The sequence below is a fragment of the Mustela putorius genome, unplaced genomic scaffold (assembly GCF_011764305.1).
Source record: "Mustela putorius furo isolate JIRA1106 unplaced genomic scaffold, ASM1176430v1.1 tig00000596_pilon_pilon_pilon, whole genome shotgun sequence".
Taxonomy (NCBI): domain Eukaryota; kingdom Metazoa; phylum Chordata; class Mammalia; order Carnivora; family Mustelidae; genus Mustela; species Mustela putorius.
The window spans coordinates 5,097,085-5,114,483 of NW_025421428.1; the positions used below are offsets into that span (position 1 = coordinate 5,097,085).

Here is a 17,399-nt window from a genome sequence, read left to right on the forward strand (position 1 = left end):
CTTTCTCCACATCCTCTCCAACACATGTTGTTTTGGCCATTCTAACTCATGTAAGGTGGTATCTCAATTTCTAATAATTCTCTCTCTCACTCACTCACTTTTTTTCTAATAACATTCTCTTACAAATTTCTATTTCTTTGGTATTGGTTGTGATCGCTCCTCTTTCATTCATGATTTAATTTATTTGGCTCCTTTCTCTTCTCTTTTTGATAAGTCTGCATAGGGATTTATCAATTTTGTTAATACTTTCAAAGAACCAGCTCCTAGTTTTGTTGGTTTGTTCTACTGCTTTATTTCTTCATCCTTAATTTCTCTTCTAATCTTTATTGTTTCCCTTTTCCTGCCCGATTTAGGCATTGTTTGCTGTTCCTTTGCTAGCTCCTTTAGGTGTAAGGCTAGATTGTGTATTTGCAATTTTTCTTGCTTCTTGAAGAAGGCCTGTGCAACTATATACTTCCCTCTTAGGACCATCTTTGCTGCACCCCTTTGATGTTTTCATTTTCATTTGCTTCCATGTATTTTTTTAAATTCTTCTTTAATTTCCTGGTTGACGCATTCTCTCTTTAGTAGGATGTTCTTTAACCTCCATGGATTTGCGGTCCTTCCTAATTTATGCTTGTGGTTGATGTCAAATTTCATAGCCTTGTGGTTTGAAAATATGCATGGTATGATCTCAGTCTCTTTGTACCAGTCGAGGCCTGATTTGTGACCCAGTATGTGATCTATTCAGGAGAAGGTTCCACAGGCACTTGAAAAGAATGTCTCTTCTGCTTCTTTGGGATGAAATACTCTGAATATATCTATGAAGTCCATCTTGTCACTCAAAGCTCTTGTTTCCTTGATCTTCTACTTAGATGATCTGTCCATTGCTGTGAGTGGGGTGCTAAAATCCCCTACTAATACTGTATTACTATCGGTGAGTTTCTTTCGGTTTGTTATTAATTGATTAACACGTTTGGCTGTTCCCGAGCTACGAGCATATTTACAATTGTTAGATCTTCTTGTTGGACAGATTCCTTTATTATGATATAGCATTCTTCTTCATCTCTTACTACAGTCTTTGGTTTAAATCTAGTTCATCTGAAATAAGGATGGATACTCCAGCTTTCTTTTGATGTCCATTAGCTTGATAAATCATTGTCCACCCCCTGACTTTCAATCCAGGATATCATTGGGTCTAAAATGACTCTCTTGTAAGGAACATATTGATGTCTTGGTTTTTTATCCATTCTGATATCCTATGTCTTCTGATTGGACCCTTGAGTCCTTTTACATTGAGAGTAATTATTAAGAGATATGAATTTACTGTCATTGTATTACCTGTAAAGTCACTCTTCTTGTAGGCTATCTCCATTCTTTTCTAATCTTTGTTACTTCTGGGCTCTCTTTCCTTTATAACATGGCTGGTTTGGTGTTCATGAACTCCTTTAGTTTCTGTGTGTCCTGGAAACCCTTTATCCCTCCTTCTCTTCTGAATGACAGCATTGCTCGATAAAATCTTCTTGGATGCACATTGTTCCCATTTAGCACACTGACTACATCATGCCAGTCCTCTCTGTTCTGCCAGGGCTCTGTAGACAAGACTGCTACCAGCCTTATGTGTCTACCCTTATAAGTTAAGACTTTTTCTCCTGATCTACATTCAGAATTTTCTCTTTATCTCTGTATTAACCAACTTCCACTATAATATGTCACAGTGGGCACCAAGGTGGTGGATGATTTTTTTAAATACTCCTTACTATTTTTTTAAATACATGGTTACTACTACATAGGCACCAGAACATCTACCTACATTTCTATCATACAAAAACCTCTCATGAGAAGGGAATTTTCTGTATGTTTTCAGTGAACTCATGGAGCAGCAAACCACGATCTGAATTTACACAAGGGTATTTAATGCCTGAACTAGTTGTACTCTGTGGAATATACATTCCTTCTGTGGGGGAAATAACATGTTTGATTATGGAGTGTGACCACACGACCTTCTAAGAGAATCACAGACAACGTACATACACACATAATAATTCCAAACCCAAAATGTCTGAAACCAGAACTTTGGCAGGCTACAGGGGTGCATAAGGAGGGGTTGTGATCTGTATGAGACAGTTCTGAACATGAACAACCTTCAGTTACATGCATCCACCCACCGAAAGAACGAATGTGAAAATAAAATGCTGAGCAATATGCCCAATTCACAGAAGAATATAAAAAGTATAATTCCAGGACACCTGAGTGCCTCAGTCAGTGCCCAGTCAACCTTTGGCTCAGTTCATGATCCTAGGGACCTGGGATCAAATCTCGCTTCAGGCTCCTTGCTCAGTGGGAAACCTGCTTCTCCCTCTGCCTGCCTCTCCCCTGCTTGTGCTTGATCTCTCCCCCTCTCTATCTCTTTCTGACAAATAAAATCAATAAATGTGGTCAAAAAATGTAATTCTATTCACATAAAGGACAAATCCAGGCACGTTTAGAGTAGACTATATAAGGTAAGATCTATGTATGTGGGCTATCAAACTCAACAATGAAAGAGACGGCAGGGAGAGACCAAGGAAAGTGACAGACCACTCCCGTTCGGTAGTCAACAGTGTTACGAGATCCAGCTCAGCACAGTGTTCAGTCCTTAGCATGGAATTCGTTCCCTACCTCCCTCTTCCTCCAACCCATGCTCTCTCCCTTCAAAAATGAAAAAAATCTTAAAACAAAAAGAAATTCGGAGATTACACCCTGAGCTTTACAGACAGGCTATATAGAATTCATAACTGATCACTGAGAGTATAGAAAACAAGAATATTCCCTCTACTATGTGACAGTTAAGTCTTGGTCATGTTCTCCATATACATTTTTTTGAAGATTTTGTCTTCCTTTTTTTGTTTTGAGAGAGACCATGAATGGGTGGATGAGCAGAGGAAGATGGACAAGTAAATCTGGGCCAAGCTCAAATGCCAAAAACAGGCCAGTGACAGGACCCCCAAGATCATGATCTGAGCGAGAATCAAGAGTTAGATGCCCAAACAACTGAGCCACCCAGGCACCCCTGCTCCTGATATGTTTCATCTTCAATTTTTTTTTCTTATTTTCTAGGACTGACTGTATCTCATCCATGGGGACTGGGCTCTAATTAAAGGGTGACTCTATGATACAGATAGTCCCCATTCAGGATCAGGCCAGGAGGATACAACCAAGCAGCATCTCACACAGGGGAAAAACCAGGAACCCCCCCAGGGATCCCAGCCCTGGTCATCTGAATGGTATTATCACTGATGCTGCCTGGACTCAGGGGGCCCTGATGCAGACAGGCCAGCTGGGATGTTGGACACTTGCCCCATCTGGGTTCTAACTAGGAGATTTGGGAATGGGTCCCAGGAGACTCTGCCTGTGAAAAGTCAGCAGCGCCTGTGCCTGCACCAAGACCGGAGTCTTTAGTATGTGCTGTTCCTACAGACAGGGAAGGGCTCTGTAACTCTAGCCATGACTTCTCTAGCAAAACTGATCTGCTCCCTGGAAGTGTCAGAGACTGAGGCTGGCCAGCATGTCCAGGTAAGAACAGGATGGCAAGAGAGCCGTCTACCTTAGCCCCTTTGTAAGCATGCTTGCACACACAGAGGCACATAGACACACAATCATACAAACACACACACACACACACACACAGCACTAGACCTGCAGACCTGCTCCTTCTGCTTTCCCTCTTCCTATGCTCCACCCCCATCTGCCAATCAATTTCTAGCTTTTCAGATCATGAGGAGGGCCACCTACCTTGAGGGTTCTTCATATCCCTGATGGTCTAGTCTGAGGTCATTGAAGAGAATGGGCTTCAGACCACCCTTCCCCAAGTCCCATCTGTGTCCTGGACAAAGCACACTTCCCTCTCAGTCCACTTGGATGGGTTTGGATCTGGAAACTCTCTCAGCCACCAAACCAAGTCAGTACTAGTAACTCACTCCTCTACATCCCGTCAGAGTTTACCAAACTTGTTCACACCCTCTCTTTGTCTAAAAACTTGAGCCAGCAAAAACTATTCCAGATACACTCATTCATTCCCATTCTTCATTAATAACTGAGGCGGGGTGGGGGGGCAACGCTGATGATTCTGTGATTTGACCAAGTTTACACATGGTTTCAGATGCCAAAATGTCAAAGGCTTTGCCACTGACAGTTCTGAGTAGAGACATAACCCTTCAGAGGAAGTGCTGCTGACAGTGTCATGGTGACAGTGCTGGAGGTGGCTTTTGGTGTTCACACCTGACAAGTGGCAAGCCCAATTTGGAGGCACAGACGAGAACACCACAACCTCAAAGCACCCTCACATTATTAAAAACAGCAATTACAATACTAGACCCTATCTATTGAGCACTTACTAGGTGCCAGCCTTGGTCTAAACATTGCACTGTCATTTTTTTATCCCAAATTAATCCTCACAAACACTGGATTCATTGAACTCAGATGATTTAAATGATATTACCCCATTTAAAAAGCTTAGCAACTTTCTCAAAACTATATCGAGAGTAAAGAGTGAGAGTGGGGCGTCTTGATGGCTCAGTCTGTTGGGCATCCAACCAGTGATTTTCGCTGGGATCTGATCACAGGCTCCTCAGATCAGCCCTATGTTGGGCTCTTCCTCAGCAGAAAGTTCAGTGGAGATTCTTTCCCTCTCCCTCTGTCACTCACCCTCATACACTCTCTCTCTTTCTAAACAAATAAATATTAAAGAAAAAAAAAAGTAAAGAGTGGAGAAATTCTGTCCACCTCCCAAGGGTCCATTATGTTTTTATCACAACCCTAAATAAACAAGACATGAAGACATATTGCCACTGACCGTTTGTCGACTTTGTTCTCAACACCATCAAACAGGAATGTGGGAATTTCTCATCTTGACTGCGCATCATGGTTGATAAAGAAACTTCATCGGTTTCCAGTCTTTGGTCCCCTCAACACACCTATCAGGTAAGGCTAGCATGCATATCGTACAGAGAAGGAAAGTAAGGCTCCAAGTGAGAAAAACTGTCCCCGAGTTTAAAAATGCATATAAGGAACAGAGCTGTAACAAGGCATCTGATGCTTTTCCACTGCATTGTATGCCCCTGCTTCACAGTCACCAACTGTGACCAACAATGGAAGGAGCCTCACCACCCTCGATAGTACCCTCCCTCCGTACATGTTATCTCAGTCATCACCTCAATGACTCCGTGAAGGTGCTGCACATGATCTAAATGAGGAAACACACAATCAGAGTTCAGAAACTGACCGAGCTCAGACCAAGATAAGAGACAGAGAAAAGCTTCCCATCCTGTCTCCAGGACATTAAAGCCCAGAACATAAAAAGAAAGGTGGTGGTGGTGAGGTTGATGAGGACAATGAAACTGGTCTGTCGTTAATAAGAGAACACATCTGTTTCCAACGTTCTCATGTCCACGCTGACTCAGCAGAATGGTTCTCTAAGGCAAAAGTCACTGGAACACCCCACTACACCTAAAGACCCCTGGTCTCCACTGGCTCCTCTCTGGAGAGACGACTCCACAACTCCTCCACCATCTCCCCCAGGATGCACTCTCACACTCACACACATACACACAGGCTCCCTGCAGTGCCCACAAAATCCTAGTAGATGCAGGACCCCAAAATGAGCTCCAAAAGAGAAGAAACCAAGCTTGTTGTTCTGAGTCTTTTAGAAAGAGAGCTGAATTTGCCAAAGTTCTTTCATGGATGGAATCCCATCCATGCCAAAAACTTGCTACATGACAGGAATCTAGAACCCAAACTACAGCTCATTCTCAGGCCTCATTACCATAGTCCACGACCCTCAATGTTTACAAACGCAGAGTTATAGCCGCTAGTGATTCTCAGTGACCTTTTCAAAGAACATAGAAAATCAGATCAAAGCCCTTGTGGTCTGTATTATTCAGGGCCTACCTTATTTAAGCAAAATTCTCTTCATAATTTCCTCTACTTAAGGAAATCAGAAACCACACGAGCATCTCCGACTTCCTGCTCCTGGGCTTCTCTGACCACCCAGAGCAGCAGCCTCTCCTCTTCGGACTCTTCCTGGGCATGTACCTGGTCACCATGTTGGGGAACCTGCTCATCATCTTGGCCATAGTTTCTGACCAGCACCTCCACACTCCCATGTACTTCTTCCTGGCCAACCTATCCCTCATTGATACCTGCTTCTCCTGCACCATTGTCCCCAAGGTACTGGTGAACACCATCACTCAGCACCACACCATCACTTATACTGGCTGCCTCGTACAGATGTATTTCTTCATGGCATTGACCCTGCTGGATGACTTCCTACTGGCCGTGATGGCATATGATCGCTATGTAGCCATCTGCCTTCCTCTCCACTACACCACCATCATGTGTCCCCAACGCTGCCTGCTGCTGGTTGCCACACCCTGGCTCTGCGCCCACCTCCTGGCCTTCTCACTCACCCTCCTCATGGCTCAGTTCTCTTTCTGTGCCTCCCATTCCATCCCACACTTTTTCTGTGACCTTCTCCCTGTCCTCAAACTTGCCTGCTCAGACACCCAGATCTTTCAGGTCATGATGTTTGCTGAAGCAGCCCTCGCAGGTGTGGTCCCTCTCGCCTGTGTCCTGGTCTCTTATGCCCACATTATGCACACCATCCTCAGGGTCCCCTCAGCTGGGGGGAAGCACAAAGTCTTCTCAACCTGTGGCTCTCACCTGTCAGTCGTCACGCTCTTCTATGGGACACTTTTTCTGGTGTATTTCCAGCCATCATCCTCCTACTCACCAGACACTGGAATGGTTGTATCTGTGATATATACAATGGTCACCCCCATGCTGAACCCATTCATCTACAGCCTGAGGAACAGAGACATGAAGGGGGCTCTATGGAGGCTCTCAGGCTGGAGAAGATACTCTACTCTGTAAGAGGTCCTGCCCCAGACTGACAGATTGCGCTCTCTGAAATGCCTTCTCCCTGCACTTCTCCACAGCAATTTTGAAAACTCAAGTTCAAGGATAGATGAATGCTTGCAATCATGAGCAGGTTCATCAAACATAGAATGCCTAACTAGACAGAAGAAGAATAAGATGAACTTGCCAAGGACACAGATACAACCAGGAAGAAGGAGTGCCCAGCCATTCCTACAAGGTGACTTGATTAGCATACAGATGTCCAAGAAGATTCAAACCACACAGTGGGAATCGCCAAAAGAAAAACATCAGCCAGTACTTGGGTTCTGGGTTGAAGCCAGGTACCAGCCCAGTCTATGACTAACAGGTCCCACTCACCAACAAGTAATGTTCACAAGAGTTGGAAGGGTCAAGTGCTCTCAGTTTCAGGGACCATTTCCAAGCCCAGCATTTTTTTAAATTTTTTACTTTTTATAAACATATATTTTTATCCCCAGGGGTACAGGTCTGTGAATCACCAGGTTTACACACTTCACAGCACTCACCAAAGCACATACCCTCCCCAATGTCCATAATCCCACCCCCTTCTCCCAAACCCCCTCCCCCCAGCAACCCTCAGTTTGTTTTGTGAGATTAAGAGTCACTTATGGTTTGTCTCCCTCCCAATCCCATCTTGTTTCATTGATTCTTCTCCTACCCACTTAAGCCCCCATGTTGCATCACCACTTCCTCATATCAGGGAGATCATATGATAGTTGTCTTTCTCTGCTTGACTTATTTCGCTAAGCATGATACGCTCTAGTTCCATCCATGTTGTCGCAAATGGCAAGATTTCATTTCTTTTGATGGCTGCATAGTATTCCATTGTGTATATATACCACATCTTCTTGATCCATTCATCTGTTGATGGACATCTAGGTTCTTTCCATAGTTTGGCTATTGTGGACATTGCTGCTATAAACATTCGGGTGCACGTGCCCCTTTGGATCACTACGTTTGTATCTTTAGGGTAAATACCCAATAGTGCAATTGCTGGGTCATAGGGCAGTTCTATTTTCAACATTTTGAGGAACCTCCATGCTGTTTTCCAGAGTGGCTGCACCAGCTTGCATTCCCACCAACAGTGTAGGAGGGTTCCCCTTTCTCCGCATCCTCGCCAGCATCTGTCATTTCCTGACTTGTTGATTTTAGCCATTCTGACTGGTGTGAGGTGATATCTCATTGTGGTTTTGATTTGTATTTCCCTGATGCCGAGTGATATGGAGCACTTTGAGTGACTCAATCTCACAAAACAAACTGAGGGTTGCTGGGGGAAGGGGTTTGGGAGAAGGGGGTGGGATTATGGACATTGGGGAGGGTATGTGCTTTGGTGAGTGCTGTGAAGTGTGTAAACCTGGTGATTCACAGACCTGTACCCCTGGGGATAAAAATATATGTTTATAAAAAATAAAAAATTATAAAGAATAAATAAATAAATACATGGTTACTACTACATAGGCACCAGAACATCTACCTACATTTCTATCATACAAAAACCTCTCATGAGAAGGGAATTTTCTGTATGTTTTCAGTGAACTCATGGAGCAGCAAACCACGATCTGAATTTACACAAGGGTATTTAATGCCTGAACTAGTTGTACTCTGTGGAATATACATTCCTTCTGTGGGGGAAATAACATGTTTGATTATGGAGTGTGACCACACGACCTTCTAAGAGAATCACAGACAACGTACATACACACATAATAATTCCAAACCCAAAATGTCTGAAACCAGAACTTTGGCAGGCTACAGAGGTGCATAAGGAGGGGTTGTGATCTGTATGAGACAGTTCTGAACATGAACAACCTTCAGTTACATGCATCCACCCACCGAAAGAACGAATGTGAAAATAAAATGCTGAGCAATATGCCCAATTCACAGAAGAATATAAAAAGTATAATTCCAGGACACCTGAGTGCCTCAGTCAGTGCCCAGTCAACCTTTGGCTCAGTTCATGATCCTAGGGACCTGGGATCAAATCTCGCTTCAGGCTCCTTGCTCAGTGGGAAACCTGCTTCTCCCTCTGCCTGCCTCTCCCCTGCTTGTGCTTGATCTCTCCCCCTCTCTATCTCTTTCTGACAAATAAAATCAATAAATGTGGCCATTATAACTGGTGTAAGGTGATATCTCAATGTGGTTTTAATTTGAATCTCCCTGAGGGTTAATGATGATGAACATTTTTTCATGTGTCTGATAGCCATTTGTATGTCTTGATTGGAGAAGTGTCTGTTCATATTCTGCCCACTTTTTGATATGTTTGCCTGTTTCGTGTGTGTTGAGTTTGAGGAGATCTTTATAGATCCTGGATATCAACCTTTTCAGAGATTACACCCAGAGCTTTACAGACAGGCTACATAGGATTCATAATTCTGACCACTGAGATTATAAAAAATAAAAATATTCCTTCTGCTATGTGACAGTTAAGTCTTGGTCATGTTCTCCATATACATTTTTTTTGAAGATTTTCTTTCTTTCTTTTTTTTCTTTGAGAGAGACCATGAATGAGTGGATGAGCAGAGGAAGACAGACAAGTAAACTCTGTGCCAAACTCAAATGCCAATAACAGGCCATTCACAAGACCCCAAGATCACCTGAACCGAAATCAAGAGTCAGATGCCCAAACAACTGAGCAACCCAGGCACCCCTGTTCCTGATATGTTTTATCTTCAATTTTTTTTCTTATTTTCCAGGATTGACTGTATCTCATCCATGGGGACTGGGCTCTAATTAAAGGGTGACTCTATGATACAGATAGTCCCCATTCAGGATCAGGCCAGGAGGATACAACCAAGCAGCATCTCACACAGGGGAAAAACCAGGAGTCCCCCAGGGATCCCAGCTCTGGTCATCTGAATGGTATTATCACTGATGCTGCCTGGACTCAGGAGGCCCTGATGCAGACAGGCCAGCTGGGAGGTTGGACAATTGCCCCATCTGGGCTCTAACTAGGAGATTTGGGAATGGGTCCCAGGAGACACTACCTGTGAAAAGTCAGCAGCGTCTGTGCCTGAGATATCACCAAGACCGGAGTCTTTAGTCTGTGCTGCTCCTACAGACAGGAAGGGCTCTGTAACTCTAGCTATGACTTCTCTAGCAAACCAAATCTCCTCCCTGGAAGTGTCAGAGACTGAAGCTGACCAGCATGTCCAGGTAAGAACTGAGGCATATGGATGGCAAGAGAGCCACCTACCTTAGCCCCCTTGTAAGCATGCTTGCACACACACACAGAGGCACACAGACAAACTCATAAACACACACAGAGCAATAGACCTGCTCCTTCTGCTTTCTCTCTATCATCCTACATCCCCATTTACCAATCAATTTCTGGTTCTTCAGAACGTGAGCAGGGCCACCTACCTCAGGGGTTCTTCATGTCCCTGATGGTCTAATCTGAAGTCATTGAAGAGAATGGGCTTCAGACCACCCTTCCCCAAGCCCCATCTGTGTCCTGGACAAAGCACACTTCCTTCTCAGTCCACTTGGGTGGATGTGGATCCGGAAACTCTCTCAGCTACCACTCCAACTCAGTACCAGTAACTGACTCCTCTACATCCCATCAGAGTTTACCAAACTTGTTCACACCCTTTGTCTAAAAACTTGAGCCAGCAAAAACTATTCCAGATAGATTCATTCGTTCCCATACTTTCATTAATAAATGAGGCAGTGGGGGCAGCTCTGATGATTCTGTGATTTGACCAAGTTTAAACATGGTTTCAGATGCCAAAATGTCAAAGGCTTTGCCACTGACAGTTCTGAGTAGAGACATAACCCTTCAGAGGTGGTATTCTTGATGCTCCTGATGCTGACATGGTGACAGTGCTGGAGGTGGCATTTGGTGTTCACACCTCACAAGTGGCAAGCCCAATCTGAAGGCATAGACCAGAACACCATAACCTCAAAGCACCTGCACATTATTAAAAACAGCAATTACAGGGCACCTGGGTGGCTCAGTGGGTTAAGCCTCTGCCTTTGGCTCAGGTCATGATCTCAGGGTCCTGTAATCGAGCCCCACATTGGGCTCTCTGCTCGGCAGGGAGACTGCTGCCTCCTCTCTCTGCCTGCCTCTCTGCATACTTGTGATCTCTGTCTGTCAAATGAATAAATAAAAAATTCTAAAAAAAGGGGCGCCTGGTGGCTCAGTAGGTTAAAGCCTCTGCCTTCAGCTCAGGAAATGATCCCAGGGTCCTGGGATCGAGCCCCGAATCAGGCTCTCTGCTCAGTGGGGAGCCTGCTTCCCCCTCTCTCTCCGCCTGCCTCTCTGCCTACTTGTGATTTCTGTCAAATAAATAAATAAAATCTTTTTTAAAAAATAAAAAAAAAAGCAATTACAATACTAGACCCTATTTACTGAGCACTTACTAGGGCCAGCCTTGGTCTAAACATTACACTGTCATTTTTTATCCCAATGTAATCTTCACAAACACTGGATTCATTGAACTCAGATATTATCCCATTTAAAAGATATTACCCCATTTAAAAAGTTTAGCAACTTTCTCAAAATCATATCAAGAGTAAAGAGTGGGAGTGGGGCATCTCGGTGGCTCAGTCTGTTGGGCATCCAATCCTTGTCTGATCTCAGGTTCCTCAGATCAAGCCCTACATTGGGCTCTTACTCAGTGGGAGGTCCACTGGAGATTCTCTCCCTCTCCCTCTGTCTCTCCCTCACTCCCCACTCACTCACTCTCATTCTCTCTCTCTCTAAACAAATAAATCTTAAAGAAAAAAAAAGTAAGGAGTGGGGAAATTCTGTCCACCTCCCAAGGGTCCATTATGTTTTTATCACAACCCTAAATAAACAAGACATGAAGACATACTGCCACTGACCATTTGTCGACTTTGTTTCTCTACAACATCAAACAGGAATGTGGGAATTTCTCATCTTGACTGCACATCATGGTTGATAAAAAAAATTTCAGTGGATTCCAGCCCTTGGGCCCCTCGACAGGCCTATCAGGTAAGGCTAGCATGCATATCTTACAGAGAAGGAAAGTAAGGCTCCAAGTGAGAAAAACTGTCCCTGAGTTTAAAAGGCACGTGAGGAACAGAGCTGTAAAGCTGTAAAGTGGGGCATCTGACGCTCTTCCACTGCATCGTGTGTCCCTGCTTCACAGTCAGCAACTATGACCAACAATGGCAGGAGCGTCACCACCCTCAACAGTAGCCTGCCCTCCGTACATGTTATCTCAGTCATCACGTCGATGACTCCATGAAGGTGCTGCTCATGGTCCAAATGAGGAAACACACATTCAGAGTTCAATAACTGGCCGAGCTTAGACCGAGATAAGAAGCAGAGAAAAGTTTCCCATCCTGTCTCCAGGACGCCAAAGCCCAGAACGTAAAAAGAAAGGTGGTGGTGGCGAGGTTGATGAGGACAACGAAACTGCTGTTTCATTAATAAGAGCACATCTCAAATAATGAATACTGTTATGCTGAAAATAAATAAAAAATAAATTGAAAAAAATAAGAGCACATCTCAGGTTCCAACATTCTCACATCCACACTGACTCAGTGGAATGGTTCTCTAAGGCAAAGGTCAGCGGAACACTCCACTACACCTAAAGACCCCTGGTCTCCACTGGCTCCTCTCTGGAAAGATGACTCCTCTACCATCTCCCCCAGGATGTACTCTCACACTCACACACATACACACAGGCACCCTGCAGTGCCCATGAAATCCTAGTAGATGCAAGACCCCAAAATGAGCTCCAAAAGAGAGGACCCCAAGCTTGTTGTTCTAAGTCTTTTAGAAAGGGAGCTGAATTTGCCAAAGTTCTTTCGGGTGAATCCCATTCATGTCACTCAGACAACCCATGCCAAAAACTTGCTACATGACAGGAATCTAGAACCCAAACTACAGCTCATCCTCAGGCCTCATTACCATAGTCCACAACCCTCAACATTTACAAACCCAGAGTTACAGCTGCTAGGATTCTCAGTGACCTTTTCAAAGAACAGAGAAAAACAGATCAAATCCCTTACAGTCTTTATTATTCAGGGCCTACCTTATTTACGCAAAATTCTCTTCCAATTTCTCTACTTAAGGAAATCAGAAACCACACAAGCATCTCCGACTTCCTGCTCCTGGGCTTCTCTGACCACCCAGAGCAGCAGCCTCTCCTCTTCGGACTCTTCCTGGGCATGTACCTGGTCACCATGTTGGGGAACCTGCTCATCATCTTGGCCATAGTTTCTGACCAGCACCTCCACACTCCCATGTACTTCTTCCTGGCCAACCTGTCCCTCGTTGATACCTGCTTCTCCTGCACCATTGTCCCCAAGGTACTGGTGAACACCATCACTCAGCACCACACCATCACTTATACTGGCTGCCTCGTACAGATGTACTTCTTCATGGCATTGGCCCTGCTGGATGGTTTCCTGCTGGCCGTGATGGCATATGATCGCTATGTGGCCATCTGCCTTCCTCTCCACTACACCACCATCATGTGTCCCCAACGCTGCCTGCTGCTGGTCGCCTCATCCTGGCTCTGCGCCCACCTCCTGGCCTTCTCACTCACCCTCCTCATGGCTCAGTTCTCCTTCTGTGCCTCCCATTCCATCCCACACTTTTTCTGTGACCTTCTCCCTGTCCTCAAACTTGCCTGCTCAGACACCCAGATCTTTCAGGTCATGATGTTTGCTGAAGCAGCCCTCGCAGGTGTGGTCCCTCTCGCCTGTGTCCTGGTCTCTTATGCCCACATCATGCACACCATCCTCAGGGTCTCCTCAGCTGGGGGGAAGCACAAACTCTTCTCAACCTGTGGCTCTCACCTGACAGTAGTCACTCTTTTCTATGGAACTGTCTTTCTTGTGTATTTCCAGCCCTCTTCCTCCTACTCAGCAGGCACTGGAATGATGGCATCTGTGGTGTACACAATGGTCACCCCCATGCTAAACCCGTTCATCTACAGCCTGAGGAACAGAGACATGAAGGGGGCTCTGTGGAGACTCCTTGCCTGCAGAAAATGTTGCATCTTATAAAGAGACCAGAGTAGACCAGGCTTTTTGAAATAGTTTCCTCAATGGAATTCTCTATTACAATTTTGAAAAGCTCAAGGTTATGGCAGGATTAATGCTTAGAAGCACAAGCAGGTTTAAGAAATAAAGTTTGCCTGACCTGGCAGGACTGGAATAGAACCGTCTAGAGAAGGACAGCTCTGCAGCCTGGATAGAAGGAGTGGACAAAAATCCCAATGGGATTTCAAATAAAAAATGGCACCAAAGTTAAACAGAGGCTTTATTCCAGATTCTTGCAATAGGAGTGAACAGAGCTCAGTCTGAGCTAAAGTCTGCTGAGGTAAATGGTAAGATGACTCTTTTTTATTTATTTGTTTGTTTATTGAGGGGGGTAGAGAGAAAGCATGTGCAAACAAGTGACAAAAGTGCAGAAGGAGAGAATCTGAAGCAGGCCTTCTGCTGAGCACAGAGCCAAAGCTTGGGGATAGATCTCAGCACCCTGTGATCATGACCTGAGCTGAAACCAAGAGTCAGACACTTACCCAACTGATTGACTCAGGTGGCCCTGATAAAAGGATTCTTAAGTGCTGGGGTGATTGGTGAGTTTTTGAAAAAACACAGGCCATCCATATTCCCTAACTGTATTTACACAAAGGTAAAATAAACTTGTCACCTCTCTATGATAGGAGGTAGTTTTGTAACTTGAAACAAGCATTGTTTACAGGAGTGAGATTTCCACAGTCTCACAAAGAATGGAAGATGTGGGATTCCTTCCCTGTTCATTGCATTTCAAAGACATAGTTCCCATCTATTGAGTTGGGACATTCTTGCTCTGTGAACTAGCAAGAGGATTTTGCTCAAAGGAGCAAAGAAAGAATTTATGATTATAAATTTTCTAAAGTAAATATTCTAAGAAAATTGAGGTCAAAAGCCTAAAGTTGGAAGAAGCTTGTAAAAAAGTTCATCAACCTGAAGAAAAGGTGAAGGCCATCTTGGTTGTGACTTAATGAATAGGTATAGGTGTGCAAGTCAATTCAAACCAGAGAGTGGGAATCAACAAACGAATGACATCAGATGAAATTCAGATTCTAGGAGGAAGCCCAATTAGTAGTTCTATGACTAACAGGCCCCCACTCAACTATAAGAAATGTTCACAAAACTTGGAAGGGTCAAATGCGCTGAGATTCAGGGACCATTTCTAAGCCAAGCTTTGCAGTGATTCATTCACAGGGACTAAGCCACAGAGAAAGCTAAACCATGAAGACACACTATTTGCTAGAACTAAAAGAACAAGAATATTTCTAGAAGAATCTAGGCATGGACAGATTTCAGGACTGGCCCAAAATCACACAATAGGGGTTGGATCTAAGATTCTGCCAGCGAGAGGTTATTAATTAATGGGACAAGTCCTTGATTCTTTGGGTTTTCATCTCTAGTTTATTTTGTCTCTAAGCAAAATTTTTTTGCGGTAAACATCATAATAAGAATATAAAATGTAAAGAACTAGAAAAAAGGAAGAAATCACCCACCCTCCCCCCACTTAAAGACAATCAGTGTTGGGGCTCAGTCAGTTGAGTGACTGATTCTTGGTTTTGGCTCAGGTCATGATCTCTGGGTTGTAGGATTAGATCCCCTACTCACTAGGGAGTCTACTTGAAGAGTCTCTCCCTTTTCCCTCCCCCCACCCTGAACTCTCTGTCTCTCTCTCAAATGAATAAATAAATCTTTCCAAAAATAAAGACAGTCAATGTTCATACTGTACATCATAACCTTCTCCTTCTGTCTTTTGCAAAATGCTCTTGTTTCTGCTTTCATGAGGAAATACTGTACACACAATTATACATTCTTTTTCTTAATCTGTAACAGGAATTGTCTCCCTTTGACTTCTGTATATCTTTCTTTCTGTGTAGTAATATTGAGGGGACATTGTGCAATATGACTGCTCTTTTCCTGAGAAAACCTCTGAGGACTGGAATCTTATTTTGGCAGGACAGTAAAGCATCACAAAAAATAGATGTGGTATAAGTGGGAGAGAAATTGAGGAGAAAGCTGGGTAGAGCCGAACAGGATCCGGTCTTCCTCCATGAGAGCCCTGGCAGCCCGAGAAGAAGGGAGCACAGGTAGATGTGTTTCGCTGGGAGAGGAGCAACTGCTCAGGGGACGATTGTACTGTGGCTGGAGCAGGGCACAGGGAGCAGCATATACCCCTTATGAGAATCACACAGTATCAGCAGAGCATCTTTTTGTACATTAAAAAAAATTTTATCTCTGTCTACCTTGATGTTGATATTCCCAGTTAATTCTTCATCTTTTAAAAGTTCTCGATCTTTTTATGTAAAGAAGTTTTGAATCTGTATATTATGTCAGACACTTTTGCCTTGTTGTGCCTCTTCTACTGGTCACAGAATAGAAAAATCTCTGTGCAGAGTTCATAGGAACAGGCAAACTTTCTTCTCATTTTATCATGGTGTATGATTTCTTACAAATTACTTTAGAAGGAAATCAGATAGTTCAAAGGGTTCTTTCTGAACATATTCCCCTTCGCTTCCTGCAAGGGTTTTCTCCCCCTTTCTTGTTTTGCTTTTGGTGTTTGTTTGTTTCATGCACTTATTAACATATAGAAATACTAGGTGTCTTTCTGCTTGCTTTTCTCACATAAATCTGGTACATTCCACCTCAGGGTCTTTCCCTCTGGTTTTTCTTCTCCATGGTGCCTTCTCTTTCTCCAGCCCAACTAAGACTCCCCTCTACAGGGATCAGAAGGAAGGGATCCACTGGTAATTTGCATCTTCTTCTTTTTCTTTTAAATCATGTTCAGTTAGCCACTGTATAGTACATCAATCATTTTTTATGTAGTGTTCAACAATTCATTAATTGCTTATTAACGTGCGTTAAAGCTGTTGAGTCATTCAAAAGGAGTTAAACTATATAGGCAGGAACATTTTGAAATTCTCTTTAGTAGATTAATTAATTCTCAGTCCTTCCTGTACAGAATGATAGAGTTTGAAACAAACAGATATCTCAGATACTGTGGCCAAGCGAGGTCAGCAGTGAATATTTTGCTCCTAGTCACCAAGGACAGCAAATACAAAAGCAAGGAAGGGAATGCAGAATCCAACATGGAATGTATTCAGAACCTCACCTAATTTCACCTGGGACCATCAGAGCAGTGCAATGACTCTTTCAATGGGGTCTACACAGCCAACCAAGGCTTGGTTTCTACTTCACAGACAACTCCAAGCATGAGAGACCTTAGCTGAACACAGAATGTTGCAAGCAGGTCTTTCTAACTCAAAGCTCACCCTTCTTTTGCTACCTTGTGCTGCCTCCCAACTCCCCAAAACCACATACACAAAAAGGCAGCTCATAATGAAATGGACAAGAGGCTAGACTAGATGTGCCATCACAAAAAAAATGTGTAGATGAAGGGTCAATAAACAAAAAAAGCTCTCATATGATCAGTCATCAGGGAAACGCCCATTAAAGTCACAGCACAATATCAGCAAACACCTACCAGAAAAATTACA

At 43.8% G+C, this 17,399-nt stretch overlaps 1 protein-coding gene across 1 annotated transcript; it reads left to right on the forward strand.

Annotated features, from left to right (window-relative positions):
* The first annotated feature begins 4,881 nt into the window (after positions 1–4,881).
* Positions 4,882–16,610, forward strand: LOC101680190 (olfactory receptor 2T1-like). Its single transcript, XM_045082913.1, has 6 exons — positions 4,882–4,941; positions 5,950–6,884; positions 11,776–11,869; positions 12,958–13,869; positions 15,613–15,630; positions 16,602–16,610. Exons 1-6 carry the CDS (start codon positions 4,882–4,884, stop codon positions 16,608–16,610), a joined length of 2,028 nt encoding a protein of 675 aa, XP_044938848.1.
* The last annotated feature ends 789 nt before the right edge of the window (positions 16,611–17,399 follow it).

What these genes read in the sequence shown, in the direction of transcription:
- LOC101680190 (XM_045082913.1), top strand. Translation starts at nt 4,882, where the DNA reads ATGGTTGATAAAGAAACTTCATCGGTTTCCAGTCTTTGGTCCCCTCAA. An exon ending in CCCCTCAACACACCTATCAG is followed by an intron (nt 4,942 to 5,949) that starts GTAAGGCTAGCA and finishes CCTCTACTTAAG; the next exon opens with GAAATCAGAAACCACACGAG. An exon ending in CCCCTCGACAGGCCTATCAG is followed by an intron (nt 11,870 to 12,957) that starts GTAAGGCTAGCA and finishes TCTCTACTTAAG; the next exon opens with GAAATCAGAAACCACACAAG.